The 17,840-nt window shown below is 29.7% G+C and overlaps 1 protein-coding gene across 1 annotated transcript in view; it reads right to left on the reverse strand.

The window, feature by feature from the left end:
- LOC124420274 (BAI1-associated protein 3) overlaps window positions 1–17,322 on the reverse strand; it is a 37,461-nt gene extending 20,139 nt beyond the window's left edge. Inside the window, exons 1-4 of the mRNA XM_046952559.1 lie at window positions 16,529–17,322; window positions 16,156–16,420; window positions 6,390–6,633; window positions 828–996 (exon numbers count right to left, since the gene is read on the reverse strand). Coding sequence (XP_046808515.1) covers window positions 828–996; window positions 6,390–6,633; window positions 16,156–16,420; window positions 16,529–16,847 — 997 coding nt within the window. The 5' untranslated portion in view covers window positions 16,848–17,322. The remainder of the gene's footprint in view (window positions 1–827; window positions 997–6,389; window positions 6,634–16,155; window positions 16,421–16,528) is intronic.
- Window positions 17,323–17,840: the final 518 nt, after the last annotated feature.

Here is a 17,840-nt window from a genome sequence, read left to right on the forward strand (position 1 = left end):
TAGAACTGAACTAGAACTGAACTAGAACTGAACTAGAACTGAACTAGAACTGAACTAGAACTGAACTAGAACTGAACTAGAACTGAACTAGAACTGAACTAGAGCTGTTAGTATTTGCCAAAAAATTCTAATTAATTTTTCGGAAGGGTATACAAATTTCGCCATAGCGTCTCTTTTTAGCTTGAATTTACTAATTGCTGGGGCAACCTCTTGGGTAATTATATTTTTTAATAATTCACTATATTCTTTTAATGCAGGAAGCAACATTACAAATGAATTTTTAAGAATTTAACAAAGATTAAAACATATTAATTTTTTTACAATTTAATACGTTTAAAATGTACCAGAAATTTTATATGAGTACTGCATACGTATGAGTATTATGCTTTACTTAATGTATATTTAAATATCAATCATACGCTCTAGTTACCGTGTGTAGAAAAATTTGAAAAATTTTGAATTATATATAATTGAAAAAAATTTATATAATTATTCTCTTGTTAAGCGTGTAATTTTAATAATTTAACTGGTAAAATTTCTTTTGTGCTTATTCACTGAGTTCTATTTAATATATTATAGCCATAGTGTATGGATAGTTTCATATTTATAAAGGCCATAATGCGTTACATATTTACCAACTCACTAAATTATTCTACACACATAAAATGTTTCTAATATTAGACCATCACTTTTTATTTATTTATTCTAGAAAAAATTACTCATACGCCTCAGTTTTAGTTTTTTTCTCACTCTCTTTTATAAACTATATACAAAAAATAAACATGTTTATTTAATACTAATTTCTATTTATATTTAATTCCACTTACCATTTGCATCTTTGGCTTCTAAACCCTCTGCCTCGAGTACAACCACTGACAGGACAATAACTTTGGGTTTATCTTCAGCTGTTGCATGCAACAGGCGATAATGACGATCTGGACTAATGCCAAATGCACGTTGAGCATGCAAATACATTTCCTCTTTATAATGGGCATACTAAAATGACAAAAATGAGAAAAAAAGTAAAGTAAACGAAATGGTATTAAAAGAATGAAAAAAAAAAACAATTATTTTGCAAATAAAAAGAGTTGAAGTGGAATGAATTGCATATTTAAATATATTATCTATTGAATACTTTTTATAAGTTTAAGATAAATGTAAAATGTTGAGTCAGAATATTATAATGTAAAGAGTCATTCATTCTTTGCGTTTTTATTGTCAGGCTATTGTTTTAATGTTTTTACTGAAAATGGTCTCTTAAAATGCAATTTTATAATCAACCATTATTTCTATTTTCAATTTGTCTTTAGCATGATTTTTTTTTTTTTTTTTGTAATCTCTAACAGATAGAGTGTGCATTATGCATGAATAGTATGTCTGAAAGTAATAAGTTTAAAATACGAAGGTAATTCTAAAATTATTGTAAGAAAAATCTTGAATATTTTCTAAACTTTGGTCTTGTTACTTAACTATAGATTAAACTATTATCTGGACTACAAACTGGACTATGGTATTGACTATAGAGCGAAATTTTGTCTGTTCTCTAGTATGGATTTTAGACAAGGTCTACACTAGACTGTGGATAATGGGCTCGATTACACCGTCTGATAAAAAGAGAAAAAAATCGTTAGACAAGATCCGGATGATATATGCCAGTTTTTTACTATATCCTGAGCTATGGTTGGGAGAGTGAACTTGACTATAGACTGAACTATTGTCTCGAATTTAAAGAGTAATAGTGTCGACTAAAGAATAAACTATATTCATTGGGTATTTAGGACTACTAAATAAATCTCTAAATGCTGTTGCTGAAAAAACTGGGCCATCTCAGTAGTTTGGCGCATTCTTCAAGAGGTTAAGGATTCCACTGGAATGTGTCATTAGATGATTGCATTTAAAAAAATGTAATATTTTAAGGCAAGAATAGGGTGATTACCTTCTGGTATATCCGGTAGATTGATTATGCCTGATGTTGGTGTTTTTCGACCCTTATATTGATTTTAGAGCAGTAATTGCCGGAGTGGGTATTGGGTTTGAACCCATGGTGCCTGTTATTCCGCAACAGTGTTGAGTACTTCTGCAAAGTGTTTGTATATGAAGCAGCACAGCCATGTACAAAAATAGGCACCTGAGTTCTTCATGGTAGGATTCAGGGGCTCGTGGTAGTCCGTTCTCAAGTCTAGCCAGTAAAAAAATTCAGTAAAATAAGGCCGTCAAAGCAAGTGTTCACGTGAAACACTCGACATTCGTTGTAATCTCTACCATAAACTGGACTATAGCCTGAGCTATAGACTGGTTATTGTCATGACTAAAGGCTGGACTGGTCAACTGATGATTATGAACTATAATAAAACTGTCGACTATTGACTGGATTACAATCCGTAGTATAGAATGGGCTGTAGTCTTCACAATGAGCAGAAATAATAGACATGAGTATAAACTGGACTATAGTCTCGAAAGTAGACTAAACCACAGTTTGTTAAAAATCTCGATTATAGAATACATATAGGACTATAATCTGGTCTAATCTTCCCTATGGACTGGACAATAGAAAAAACTATACTCTCCACGACTGAATGGACTGTAGACTATATATACTATAGTAACGACTATAGTCGAAACCAGAGTTTGATAAAAGTCTCCATTATAGAATACATATATGACTGATCTGATCGAATCTTCACCATAGACTAGATTAAATGAACTAAAGATACAACTGTAGTCAAGTCTAATCTAGACTAAAGACTTTAGATACAAGTCTCATGTAAACTTGATTATAGACTGGTCATTAGTTTCAACTACTAATTGGATCGTATTTATGACTATAGAATAGAATATAGTCTCAATGTTAGTCTGGACTATAGTGTCAACTATTAAAGAAATTTAAAATACAATTACAGAATTTCAAAAAAAATATTAAAAAATTTTTTCTTCAAAACTTTTAAAACTGTTCCTCGTAATTGATTACTGTTATAAAAATTCACTACTTGACCATAATCATAAATATTAAGTGCATTTTATTTTAGTTCAATCTATTACTAATGATGTCTATATAGATTTTTTTTAAGACCAGTTCTTTAGAGAACATTTATTGCATTATTATTTACTTAGTTATTAGTCATTTGATAGACGTTTTAAATAGAAAAAAAACAAAATTTATTATAAATTTAATAGATATGTAAAAGCAAAAGCAGAACATTTATTTGAAAACAAAATAGTAAATTTTTTTATGTTTGAAGTAGCAATAAAATAGAAAATATTGACAGCTATTTTTTTAATTTTACATAAGTAATTTCAAATCATTTATAAATAGAGAACCCGTATGTTAACAGTTATTTAACTTAATAATTATTAATGGGAATTAAAATAAAATTCATAATTGTTTATAGAATTCTAATGTTTATTGAGTATATAGCCTTTATTTGATATCATTTAAATTAAGAAAGACATTTACATTTATTGTTTTCTTTTAAATAACCTAATTTGTCGCAATAACATATTTAAATTAAATTCATAAAGTGCTCAATTTACTTTTATAAATTTTATGTCATTTACAATATGTTTTAAGATTTATATTATTTCCCTATGTATGGCTAGCAAAAACGACAGCATTAATTTACCCTTATATATAAGAGCCTCTTACTCCTGATAATAATTAGTAAAGGGTCTTATTTCTAAGAACATTTAAAAATAATACGTTTTTTTTAAAGGATAAATAATAATATAAAATCTATAATAAAATGGCTTTTGTGAACATAAATTTTATGTTTACATAGTCTTAATAATATCAGACATTAGGGTAATGCTAATTGTTTATTGAAAATGATTAGACTTAATAATAGTCTCGTCTATAGAATGGATTATAGTATTGACTATAAACAGGACTCTAGTATAGACTATAGACTAAATGATAGTATATATACAAGATGATAGTATTGACTATAAACAAGAATAGACTCTACTGTAGAGTCAACTATAGATTGGACTTTAGATTGGACCATAGGCTCATCTATAATGTCGGCTAAATGCTGGACAACAGTGTCGACTTAATATTGTACTATAATCGTCGACTAAATACTGAACATAAGTCTCGAATATAGACTAGATTCTAGTTTCAACAATAGACTGGACTAAAGTTTAAACTGAAAAAGTTGAAGGCTTGACTATAATGTTGACTTAATAACGAAATACAATATACTATCGATTAAATTATGGACTACAATTTCAACTAAATACCAAACTATAGTCTCAAATATGGACTACAGAATATACTATAGAGTCGACAATAGATTGGACTACAGCTTGGACAATAGGCTCGATTATAATGTCGACTAAACGGTGGGTTATTGACTCTACTAAACTTTGACTTTAATTTCCACTTTCTTTCGATTTACTAAAGTATTGCATTAACTTTAGACTAGAAACCATAGACTTTGTAAAATTGTTCAAAACTTAAAAAATGTTGTCACTACTTTACTGTAGCATCGACTTTAGACAAGTTGATTGTGTCTACAGTCTATGGACTGAATTTTAGTAACAACTACAGATAAGACTATATAGTATCATCGGTAGACAAATTCAAAGTTTCGGCTGGTCTTAAGGTTAGACTATAACATCGACTAAATACTGGACTATAATCTCGAAAAAATATTCGTTAATAGTCTGGACAATAGATAGGTATACAGGTTGGACTCTAGGCTTGACTGCAGTGCCGACTAAAAATTAGACATTAGTCTCGAATATGGACTAGATTATAGTTTGAACAATAGACTGGTCTAAAGTTTAAAGTGGAAAAGTTGAAGGCTTGACTATAACGTTGACTAAATAATGGGCTATAGTCTAAAAAAAAGTACAGTCTCGATTAAATACTAGACTAAAATCTCAACTAAATACCAAACTATAGTCTCAACTATAGACTACAGAATAGACTATAGAGTCGACAATAGATTGGACTACAGCTTGGGCAATAAGCTCGATTATAATGTCGACTAAACGGTGGGTTATTGACTCTACTAAACTTGGACTTTAATTTCGACTTTCATTCGACTTACTGGAGTATTGCATTAAGTATAGACTAGAAACCATTGACTTTGTTAAATTGTTCAAAACTTAAAAAATGTTGTCACTACTTTACTGTAGCATCGAATTTAGACAAGTTGATAGTGACTACAGTCCAGTCTATGGAATGAATTTTAGTAACGACTATAAACAAGACGATAAATGTGGCTAAATTTTAGCTTATAATATCAACTAAATAGTGGACTACTGATTGTAGTGTAGGCTTGACTGCAATGCCGGCTAAAAACTAGGCAGTAGTCTCCCCTAAAAACTGGACTAAAGTCCCGACTAAAAAATGAACTATAGCTCCGAATATAGATTGGATAATCATCTTTAATATAGACCAGCGCGGATCCAGCTCAAGCGTTTGGGTATTTAATTATTCTCTTTTTTTTCTTTTTCCTCATTTTCATCATATGTATCAAAAATTTTCGGTTGAGGGGGGCTAACTTCCAATTACACCACTCTCTACTCAGTGTCCGCACCTGCTGTAGTCTATAGACTCTGCCTTAGTTTCAACTATATTATTAACTAAAGACTGGGATATAGTTTCCACATACTAGACCATAGTCTCGACAAAAGACTAGAATTTGTAAAATTAGAGAAATGTTGTCCTACATATGTATGGATCATCAGATACAAAAAGTCTCGGAGGAAATATAAACAACTCAAACAAATGTTAAGCAATTTATGAGATCATATCATAAAGTAATACAATCAATAAGTGATTACATTCATCAATAAATATCACCCTAATATAACACATACACATATATGTGTATTGGCCTAAACATACAATAACATAATCCGAAAAATAATTGTTCTGTAACGATTAGGTATATAAAAAAAACAAATATGCTTTTCTGGTTATCCTTCTAAAAGCTTATAATTTTACAGTCCCATAAATTCATTCTTTATCAACCCACAAATACACAACATACAAGATGTCATCATTTATTTATTTTGATTAAATTGTAACATAATTTAAGGGGCACACGCATACACAAAACGATAAAGTAAGAAATGAAAAAAAAACAAAAAACAATATTTAAAGCATTTAAAAGGTCTTTGAGGTCTTTAAGTTGTTCGACTATATGGTTGAATAACTTAATTTAAACATACTGTAGGTAGTAGAAACGATTGTTCATTTTATATACATACACATACATAAATGTACGTATATACATATACATATACATAAGCATAGTAAGAATATATGATTTTATTTTCCAGTTAATCCCTGTCAGTCTTAATTTAATGTTTTTGTTTATTTTATGATTTTCATTTTAATATTCTTATATGATGGTATTAATGTTTTTTTGTTCTCTTACCTGTCCTCCTGGTGCTGGTGCACCTACAGTATTGGCAATTGTTTGCAATACTTCCATATATAATTTTTCATTCTCCTCTTGTTTATCTATCGAATCTTCAGCAATATTGGGCGGTTCTCGTTCATTTTCATGATGTGCCTCGGCACGTGCTTCAGCTGCACGCGTTGCCGACATACGACGATTTTCCCGTTTCCATCCCAATGATGTGAAATTTTCGAAAAATGATCCATCTGTTTCTTGTACGCTAGAGAATAAAAGAGAGGAAATTTAAATGAAAATATTTTATTAAAAACGAAAAAAAAATAGTTTATTTTTCTTTTGTTTCAACAATCATAAAGTTATTAAATATTAGTTCATGGAATTGTCAATAGAAGAACCCGTAGGAAATTTCTTAGAATAGTCAATATATTCGACAATTTGAAAAAAAAAACAATCCATTGAGAGGCCTGTGTACTGTTCCCTTGTCTATTCTATAAGTTTAGAACTAGTTCTTATACTACATATTAAATAGACCCATTTATAGACTAGGGCATACACCAGTCCATAGACTATTCCATAATCTACTCAATAGTCCAAAGACTACATCATATGAATACAAGCTTGTATACTACACAACTGACTCTTCCTTAAACTTAAAAAAAAATTCAAATTAATATATAAATCTGTATGTCAACATACAAGCCCATTGACTACTAAATAAACCTGCTCATAGACAAGTTCATTTAATCCTTTTTCATGTCATGTTATGTTCAGTTAGTACACATTGCATGATTAATATTAAAAATTCATAAAAATTTGTTAAATAATAATATCGTAAAATCAACCGAGCGTTAAGTGACAATATGATATTATTAAAATTATTAATTGATTAATGAAAAGGATTATTTTATTGTATAATAAAAGAAACGCTTTCACATAAAGTGATAACTTTTAAATCACAAAATTTAAATATTAACAAAAAAATCAATTTTTAAAAATTTTCTTATTGGTTTTTAAATAAATTTAATACTTTATTACTTTAAATAAATATTTTGTTAGTTAAAACTTTACGATTTTTTTTCCACCTTTAACCACATTCACTTTGCAGTTAATAAAGATAAGCAAACTAAATAAATAGTTTTTATACTTCCTCAATCTAATCTACAAAACAATTTGTATAAATCCAATTTCTTGCATAAACAGCACATTTTATATGGGGATTTCTAAAGTTTGCGTGGATTTTGTTTTCCTTTTAATTTTTTTTCTTTTATTTTGCTTTTATACGGATAATGAAAGTTTATTGTGTAATCAGCATAAAACCACTAATAGCTAAAACAAATACACAGACAAGTAAAATTCAATACAAATATTACTGTTTCTATGAATGTAGATTAAGGTTAAGGATAATAAGAAAGATTTTTTATTTATACTAGACTAAATAATATACTTAACTATACATAGACTAGACTATAGACTATTCTACGTACTACTATAAAGTAGACTATAGAGTAGAATTAAGAGTAAAATCTAGACTAGGCTATAGATTATCCTATAGATAAGATTAGCCTAAGCTATATATAATGCTACAAACTAGACTATAATCTATGCTTAAGACTGAACTGTAGACTATAGCCAGAAAATGGACTTTTATGTTTTTACGCAAAAATTAATTTATGGTAGGCAATAAAAGTGATCACAAATTTTAATCCTTTTTGCCCTAGGGCCTTTCGTTTAGTTAGAAAATGGACTTTTATCTTTTTAATCCTTTTTGCCCTAGGGCCTTTCGTTTAGCCAGAAAATTGATTTTTATGTTTCCACCCAAAAATTGAAAATAGACTAGACTATAGACTAGGCTATAGACTAGACTATAGACTAGACTATAAACTAGACTATAGACTAGACTATAGACTAGACTATAGACCAGACTATAGACTAGACTATAGACTAGACTATAGACTAGAATATAGACTAGACTATAGACTAGACTATATACTAGGTACAGTGAAATAACTCCCAACGGGTAAAATGAAATATTTCATATTTCATATGAAATAACTCCCAATTTGTTGGAACTTTTTTCATATTTTAATGTTACTGAAATGAAATAACTCCCAATAAAATTTTTGTTGGGAATTATTTCATTTTTTTGAAGAAATTAGGAGATATTTCATATGTATTGGAAGTTATTTCATTTCTGTAAATTTTGTTGAAATTGGAAGTTATTTCATTCTTGTTGGGAGTTAATTCATTTTGTGGTAATAATTTTCCAAACTTTGGTGGATAATGCATTTTGGATCCTTAAACAAGTGTCGTGGACAGCCGGCCTTCGGCCGGGCGCAAAGGTTTAAAACTCTGGGGTATTTCGAATACTGGCTTCGCTAAATTTAACCTTTCTTTGTACACCATGTATTTTATATCATTATGATTATGAACACTACGATACTTTCAAATGTATCACAATTCCATATGACAATTTTAATAATGCCCATGAGCATAGTGACATAAGTTCCATGGAATACAAATAGTCCATTTATCATGAAAAGGCTTAATTTAGCGAAGCCGGTGTGTGAAATACCCCAGAGTTGAAAACCCTTGCGCCCGGCCGAAGGCCGGCTGTCCACCACACTTTCGTAAGGAGTTGGGAGTTATTTCACTTCTGTTGGGAATTATTTCATTGGAAGTTATTTTACACAAATAGATTCTTCGACTTGGGAATAATTTCATATTTTTTGGGATTTGTTTCATTGGGAGCTATTTCGCATTTTTTGGGACTTACATTTGTAAAACTCCCAAACTTCCAATTACTGGGAATTATTTCATTTTAAACTTTGGGAGTTATTTCATTTTAAAAGTTAATTTTTGATGAAATTGGGGTTTATTTCATTTTACTCGTTGGAAGTTATTTCATTTGGGAGCTATTTCACTGTACCTATAGACTAGACTATAGACTAGACTATAAACTAGACTATAGACTAGACTATAGACTAGACTATAGACTAGACTTTAGACTAGACTATAGACTAGACTATAGACTAGACTATAGACTAGACTATAGACTAGACTATAGACTAGACTATAGACTAGACTGTAGACTAGACTATAGACTAGACTATAGACTAGACTATAGACTAGACTATAGACTAGACTATAGACTAGACTATAGACTAGACTATAGACTAGACTATAGACTAGACTATAGACTAGACTATAGACTAGACTATAGACTAGACTATAGACTAGACTATAGACTAGACTATAGACTAGACTATAGACTAGACGATAGACTAGACTATAGACTAGACTATAGACTAGACTATAGACTAGACTATAGACTAGACTATAGACTAGACTATAGACTAGACTATAGACTAGACTATAGACTAGACTATATACTAGACTATAGACTAGACTATAGACTAGACTATAGACTAGACTATAGACTAGACTATAGACTAGACTATAGACTAGACTATAGACTAGACTATAGACTAGACTATAGACTAGACTATAGACTAGACTATAGACTAGACTATAGACTAGACTATAGACTAGACTATAGACTAGACTATAGACTAGACTATAGACTAGACTATAGACTAGACTATAGACTAGACTATAGACTAGACTATAGACTAGACTATAGACTAGACTATAGACTAGACTATAGACTAGACTATAGACTAGACTATAGACTAGACTGTAGACTAGACTATAGACTAGACTATAGACTAGACTATAGACTAGACTATAGACTAGACTATAGACTAGACTATAGACTAGACTATAGACTAGACTATAGACTAGACTATAGACTAGACTATAGACTAGACTATAGACTAGACTATAGACTAGACTATAGACTAGACTATAGACTAGACTATAGACTAGACTATAGACTAGACTATAGACTAGACTATAGACTAGACTATAGACTAGACTATAGACTAGACTATAGACTAGACTATAGACTAGACTATAGACTAGACTATAGACAAGACTAAAGACTAGACTAAAGACTAGACTATAGACAAGACTATAGACTAGACTATAGACTAGACTATAGACTAAACTATAGACTAGACTATAGACTAGACTATAGACTAGACAATGGACTAGACTATGGACTAGACTATGGACTAGACTATGGACTAGACTATGGACTAGACTATGGACTAAACTATAGACTAGACTATGGACTAGTCTATAGACTAGACTATAGACTAGACTATAGACTAGACTATAGACTAGACTATAGACTAGACTATAGACTAGACTATAGACTAGACTATAGACTAGACTATAGACTAGACTATAGACTAGACTATAGACTAGACTATAGACTAGACTATAGACTATAGACTAGACTATAGACTAGACTATAGACTAGACTATAGACTATAGACTAGACTATAGACTATAGACTAGACTATAGACTAGACTATAGACTAGACTATAGACTAGACTATAGACTAGACTATAGACTAGACTATAGACTAGACTATAGACTTGACTATAGACTAGACTATAGACTAGACTATAGACTAGACTATAGACTAGACTATAGACTAGACTATAGATTAGACTATAGAATAGACTATAGAATAGACTATAGAATAGACTGTAGACTAGACTATAGACTAGACTATAGACTAGACTATAGACTAGACTATAGACTAGACTATAGACTAGACTATAGACTAGACTATAGATTAGACTATAGAATAGACTATAGATTAGACTATAGAATAGACTATAGAATAGACTATAGACTAGACTATAGATTAGACTATAGACTTGACTATAGACTAAACTATAGACTAGACTATAGACTAGACTATAGACTAGACTATAGACTAGACTATAGACTAGACTATAGACTAGACTATAGACTAGACTATAGACTAGACTATAGACTACACTATAGACTAGACTATAGACTACACTATAGACTACACTATAGACTACACTATAGACTAGACTATAGACTACACTATAGACTAGACTATAGACTAGATTATAGACTAGACTATAGAGTAGACTATAGACGAGAGTATAGACTAGATGTTAGAAATATATAGACTATAGACTAGCCTATAGATTAAACTATATTATGTTTAATATTTTAATTAAACTATACAAGAACTTTTCTTTCTCTATTTGAACTATACTGTAGAAGCATGTCATGCTTTTTCGAACATTCTACTGATTCAAACTGTTAAATCGTAAAAAAGTGTCACGCCAATTATGTTAGAAAATATTCAAAAAGTTTTTTTTTGATACAAATTTCGTCCAACCAATGCCAGATTTTTGTTTTTTTTATTTTTATTGCTGCATGTTGAAAGTGTTGACATTTATTGTGGGAATGAAAAGACAGCGTTGAAGTTATATATGCAACATTTCATTAAAAAACACGCAACTGTATATGCCTCTATTTTTGAGATTTTTTCAATGCCTGTAGGAGTAGTTTCACTGAATTAAGTAGATTATTTAAATAAGGGAAATGAAATAAAAGTATACAAACATAAAGTGAAAAAATAAACAGAGTTTAAAGGTAAGTTTATTAAATGGTTAAAGTATAGTAGTTAAGTAGAGGTTGTAGATTGCAGAGTCTGACAGACAATTTTATTTAGTTGACATTTATGATGCCTTCATCGTTTATTGAAGTTAGTGCCTTAAAAGTCAAGCCAAAAGACTGGCGTTTAAACTGAAGATAAAATCTTTTGAAAATAAGAGAATCAAATTAAATGATTGAATATTATTTCTTTGGATTAAAGATTTTTTTTCTTTAATTTCTAAGGATGAATAGGATTTAAAAATAATTTTTACCAAAAAAAATTTTCCTATTGATAAGCACATACATATTTTGAACCTTAAGACAAAATTCACAGAAATAAACTGCTTTTCTGAATTATTGTTGAAGTTCATTTAACACAGCCAAACAATAAATATTGCATAATTTAAAATATAACCTATTTGATGAGATTATATGGCAATAAATTCTCTTCATTTTATTTAACAAATAATTCATTAGATATAGAGTACTTTAAGGACTTTAACTAAAAGATTTTCTATTCCATTGTATTTTTAATAAAACGAAATAAAAGGCAAAAAATTGTGAAGAAAATTATTATCTATATACAGAATAAGATAACAAAACAATCTAACCCTTTTTCTTTGAAAAAAAAATCGGTCAGTTTCTTTTCATTCTTTTATTAACCCCGACCAGCAGTCAAACAGTCATTCAGTCAGTCATTTATTAGATTTTTTGCCTTAAAGACGATATCAACAATATGTCACAACTATTGTGTTAACTGAGGCATTGTCTGTCCAGCTCCTATAACATAACAGCATCAAGGTTATCATCATCATTATCATCTTCAGCATACTGCCAGTATTCTATGTATTCCTTTTGTATTTATCTTGAGAGTGACAGTTATTTCTTAGAAGTTTTTTATTCAAATTTCTTTCCTTTTTTTGACTGCTAAATACTTTCTCAATGTACCTACTACTTCTATTGTACATAGTACCCTGTATTTGTAAGACCTTATATATGCTAAATATTAAATTACAATTTTACGTATCCTGATGACCTTGTTTTTCATTTTTTGTATCTCTCCTTTCCATTTCCTCTTCGTATACATCTTTTTACTTTATTTTTGTTAATAATAGCAAAACCATTCTTTTTTATAGATCTTTCTGCGACGAAGATTTTTTTCCCAAAATTTGTTTTTTTAAGCGCTTTTCATCTCAATTTTCCTTCCTCATTATTCCACCCGTAAATAATAATGTCGAGTTTAGGAAACTTTTAAAGTGCTTAAGCTGACATTTTTGTCTATTTTTAACAGTTTAAAATGTAGAGAATATATTATTCAAGTATATGTATATATATTACTTCTTTCAAAATTTCTTTACTACATGTTCTTACTTTAACTTTTCTTAAAATAAATTATGACCAGTTATTATTATAACTTATTCACAAGGATTATCAAATTGTTGTCTATGCTTAAAAAATACCAGCATTGCGTATACTTGATTTTAGAGGTAGGAGGTGAAAATGTATAAATCAATATTACGTATACGCCACAGTTGTAAATAATGAGAGGATATTGTTACAAAATCTTTATTACATAAAAAAAAACTTAAATAAATGGATTGGATTTCAAAATAAAAATAAAAGAAGACCAACAACCAACCCAATCAAAATAGAAATTTTTAAGTCTATAATCTTGGGTGCTATCTAGTAAATAATATTGTTTAATGTTTAGTTTTTAGTGTCGTCTATAGTCTAGTTTAGACAGGACTTAAGACTATTGTATAAAGTCTAGTTTAGATATTAGTGTATTCTAGTGTATATTATAGTGTACAATATAGTATAGTCGTTAGTACTAAAGTATACAGTCTAGACTATTGTAGTAAAGTGTATAGTCTAGACTATAATAGTGAAGTGTATAGTATAGACTGTCATGTCTTTAGTCTAGTCAATAGTCTAGACTGTAGTCTTGTCTATAGTCTAGTCTATAGTCTAGTCTATAGTCTAGTCTATAGTCTAGTCTATAGTCTAGTCTATAGTCTAGTCTATAGTCTAGTCTATAGTCTGGACTCTAGTCTTGTCTATAGTCTAGTCTACAGTCTAGTCTATAGTCTAGTGTACAGTCTTGTCTAAAGTCTAGTCTACAGTCTAGTCTACAGTCTAGTCTAGTCTACAGTCTAGTCTACAGTCTAGTCTACAGTCTAGTCTAGTCTACAGTCTAGTCTATAGTCTAGTCTACAGTCTAGTCTATAGTCTGGTCTATAGTCTAGTCTATAGTCTAGTTTATAGTCTAGTCTATAGTCTAGTCTATAGTAGACTAGATTATAGTAGAATAGACTATAGTCTAGTCTATAGTATAGTCCATAGTCTAGTCTATAGTCTAGTCTATAGTCTAGTCTATAGTCTAGTCTATAGTCTAGTCTATAGTCTAGTCTATAGTCTAGTCTATAGTCTAGTCTATAGTCTAGTCTATAGTCTAGTCTATAGTCTAGTCTATAGTCTTGTCTATAGTCTAGTCTATAGTCTAGTCTATAGTCTAGTCTATAGTCTAGTCTATAGTCTAGTCTATAGTCTAGTCTATAGTCTAGTCTATAGTCTAGTCTATAGCCTAGTCTATAGTCTAGTCTATAATCTAGTCTATAGTCTAGTCTATAGTCTAGTCTATAATCTAGTCTATAGTCTAGTCTATAGTCTAGTCTATAGTCTAGTCTATAGTCTAGTCTATAGTCTAGTCTATAGTCTAGTCTATAGTCTAGCCTATAGTCTAGTCTATAGTCTAGTCTATTGTCTACTATATAGTCTAGTCTATAGTCTAGTTCATAGTCTAGTATATAGTCTAGTCTATAGTCTAGTCTATAGTCTAGTCTATAGTCTAGTCTATAGTCTAGTCTATAGTCTAGTCTATAGTCTAGTCTATAGTCTAGTCTATAGTCTAGTCTATAGTCTAGTCTAGTCTGTCTCAACAAATTAAATTCATCTTAAAAGTTTACCATGAATTATTTATTTTTCAACTCTAAAAAAAAATAAACTAAACTAAAACTATGAACACATTATTGCCATTAAATCAAAAATCAGCGTCTAAAACCATTAAAGCTATTTATTATTTTATATAAATTCCATAAATCCATTATTCTGTAAAATCACTCACATAGGTACCATTAGTTATATGACAAAATTATACTGTGAGTTGCACAACGATTTATTCGTCATAATACAACCATAACCATTTATTTTTTATGCATAATAATATTCCATTAAATTGAAATTGTTTTGCATTTTTTTCTGTAACTTTTCCTCAATATTTATTTTCCATTGTAAAATTCAATTACACAGTTGAGCATTTGCTTCATGATTTGTTGTAGAAGTGTAAAAAGGAAACCATAGCAAAGTAATAGAAAAAATAATTAATTTTGAAAAGTAACAGCAGTAATGGAGGATAGTAATGACTACTAGTTCAGTTATCAACAGATTTTTTAGGGATTCTTAGGGTTTCAAAGGAAAGTTTCATTTACATATCTAGTTGTACTTGTGAATTTTAAAAACATTATAACATGATTTTCAATTTTATAATAGTTTTTTATAGTTTCACAGACGAAATTTTAATTCAACATAATTAATGTCAGGATCATATTTCAGACATGTACTTGAAAACGTTAAGTATAGTAAATCAAACTCGTTTTTGTTAATTTATTCACTTTATTTTCAATCCCTCCCTAATGGAAACCATTTAAATGTTTTATTTTTTGTATAATTAAATTTTAATGTTTACTTTTTAAAGATATTTTAAAAGTTTTATATTTTGTAACAAATATTGCAATTATAAAAATAGCGAAGTATTTCATTGCCGTAGCACAATTTCAAATAAAAAACGAAATTATAAAATAAATTGGAAATATGTCGACCATAAGGTTCTACCGCTTATCTAGCAAAATGTATGTCTAACTTAAAAATATTATTTCGCCATTTTGTTTAAAAGTTCTAGTTCAGTTCTAGGTTAGTTCTAGTTCAGTTCTAGTTCAGTTCTAGTTTAGTTCTAGTTCAGTTCTAGTTCAGTTCTAGTTCAGTTCTAGTTCAGTTCTAGTTCAGTTCTAGTTCAGTTCTAGTTCAGTTCTAGTTCAGTTCTAGTTCAGTTCTAGTTCAGTTCTAGTTCAGTTCTAGTTCAGTTCTAGTTCAGTTCTAGTTCAGTTCTAGTTCAGTTCTAGTTCAGTTCTAGTTCAGTTCTAGTTCAGTTCTAATTTATATATCTTATTCACTTACCCAGAATTAGAACGTGGATCTACTTCCGGCCACGATAGACGTCTTTTACAAAAAGCCAGCGATGTGCGTTGTGTGGTCTCCGCTTGATGAAGTGGTGAGTTACGTTGGCGAAATGAACCAGTACGTGGTGGTGCCAAGCACTCTAGGGCACGTGATTGACGACGAGAACCAATGGGGGTGCTATTGGCTGAATTCGTACCTGTTTGTGGTGGAGTACTTACACAGGCGGCGGTAACTCCAGGAGTGGGTACAACTTTTGGATAACCTGAGGACGAATAACCATTTATAAGTTGGGAATTATTGATAATGTCTTTTAAGAAAGTGGGAGTTAGAAGTAGTAAAATAAATAGAAGATTTTCACAACATAACTTACCCAACAATGGATTAGTAGCATTTGGATTGCCTATAACAACACCTCCAGTCGGATAACTGCCACCACTCATCTGTCCAGGTGAAGTGCCTACCGTAGGAACTACTACATTAAATATATTTGCGGTACCGGGTATAGTACCTTGTATATTTGGTGTAGGACATGGTGTTAAAGGAACGTTAGGAGGTCCAGTAGTAGAAGGATGTTGTTGATTTTGATGCTCACTTGATTCTTGGCGGGATAAGGAAAAACGACGATTACCTAAACCCAAACTGCTAATGCCACTGGTAACATACTGCTGCATGGAACTTAAAAAACTCATGTTGTCATTTAGGCTGGACTCGTGGGCCGCAAAGAGAAATATTTTAATTTAAAAATTTTTAATTTGGATTTGAGATTATTTTTATTTTTTGCTTTACTTTGCTTTGCAATTTGCGTTGTTCTTTCTTTTATTGAATTCTGAAATATTTTCAAATTATAACTTTTTCGGTTTATCCTTAATGCTTGAAACTCTTTATTATTGTAGTCGTTGTTCTTATCATTATTATGATTATTATTGTTGTTATTTTTTTGATTTTCTTTTAACTTTTCAAATTAGGAAATAAAACCCTTTTTAAAATTGTTTTCTTTTTTTTTACAGGAAATAAAATTCCTCTTTTATATTTCCAAAGGTTATGAAAATATTTTTGGTCCTTGTTTTTGTTATAAAGTGTTTTGTTTATTATTATTATTTTTTATTTTAACAAAAGCGTTTTTAATTGCTCACGATTTATGTTTAATTAAATTTCAATTATTTTTCATCCGTATTTTTTTAAATTTTCATTTATCTTTTCTTTTGCCATTAAATATTATTTTGTTCTTTTCATCATTTGTTTTATTATTTTGTATTTTTGTGTCATTTTAATAATGTTTCTTCAATACTAAATGATAGAATGAATGAATGTAGAATAAAATGACGAATGAATGTTGTAATGAAAAATCCAGCCCAATTAAAATCTCTTCAAATGTTTATCTGCATTTCATCAGGTTTGTTTTGTTTTTATATTAATTTATTTCATGATGATGATGATGTATCTGTAATGAGAAGAAAAAAATGTTAAAAAAGAAAATATTTTATTAAAGTATAAGTATCAGGGGAAATAAATGATAGATTGATATGGATTAAAATTTTAAGAAGAAAAATAAAATATGGTTTAGATAATATAAAAACCATAAAAAAGACCAAAATAAATGTAAAATCATTCAATGGCTCTTCTTTTCAACTCATTCAATTCCTATAGGAAAATTACTACTTCATATTTTTAAAAATTTTATG

The sequence above is a fragment of the Lucilia cuprina genome, chromosome 5 (assembly GCF_022045245.1).
Source record: "Lucilia cuprina isolate Lc7/37 chromosome 5, ASM2204524v1, whole genome shotgun sequence".
NCBI classification, from domain to species: Eukaryota; Metazoa; Arthropoda; class Insecta; order Diptera; family Calliphoridae; genus Lucilia; species Lucilia cuprina.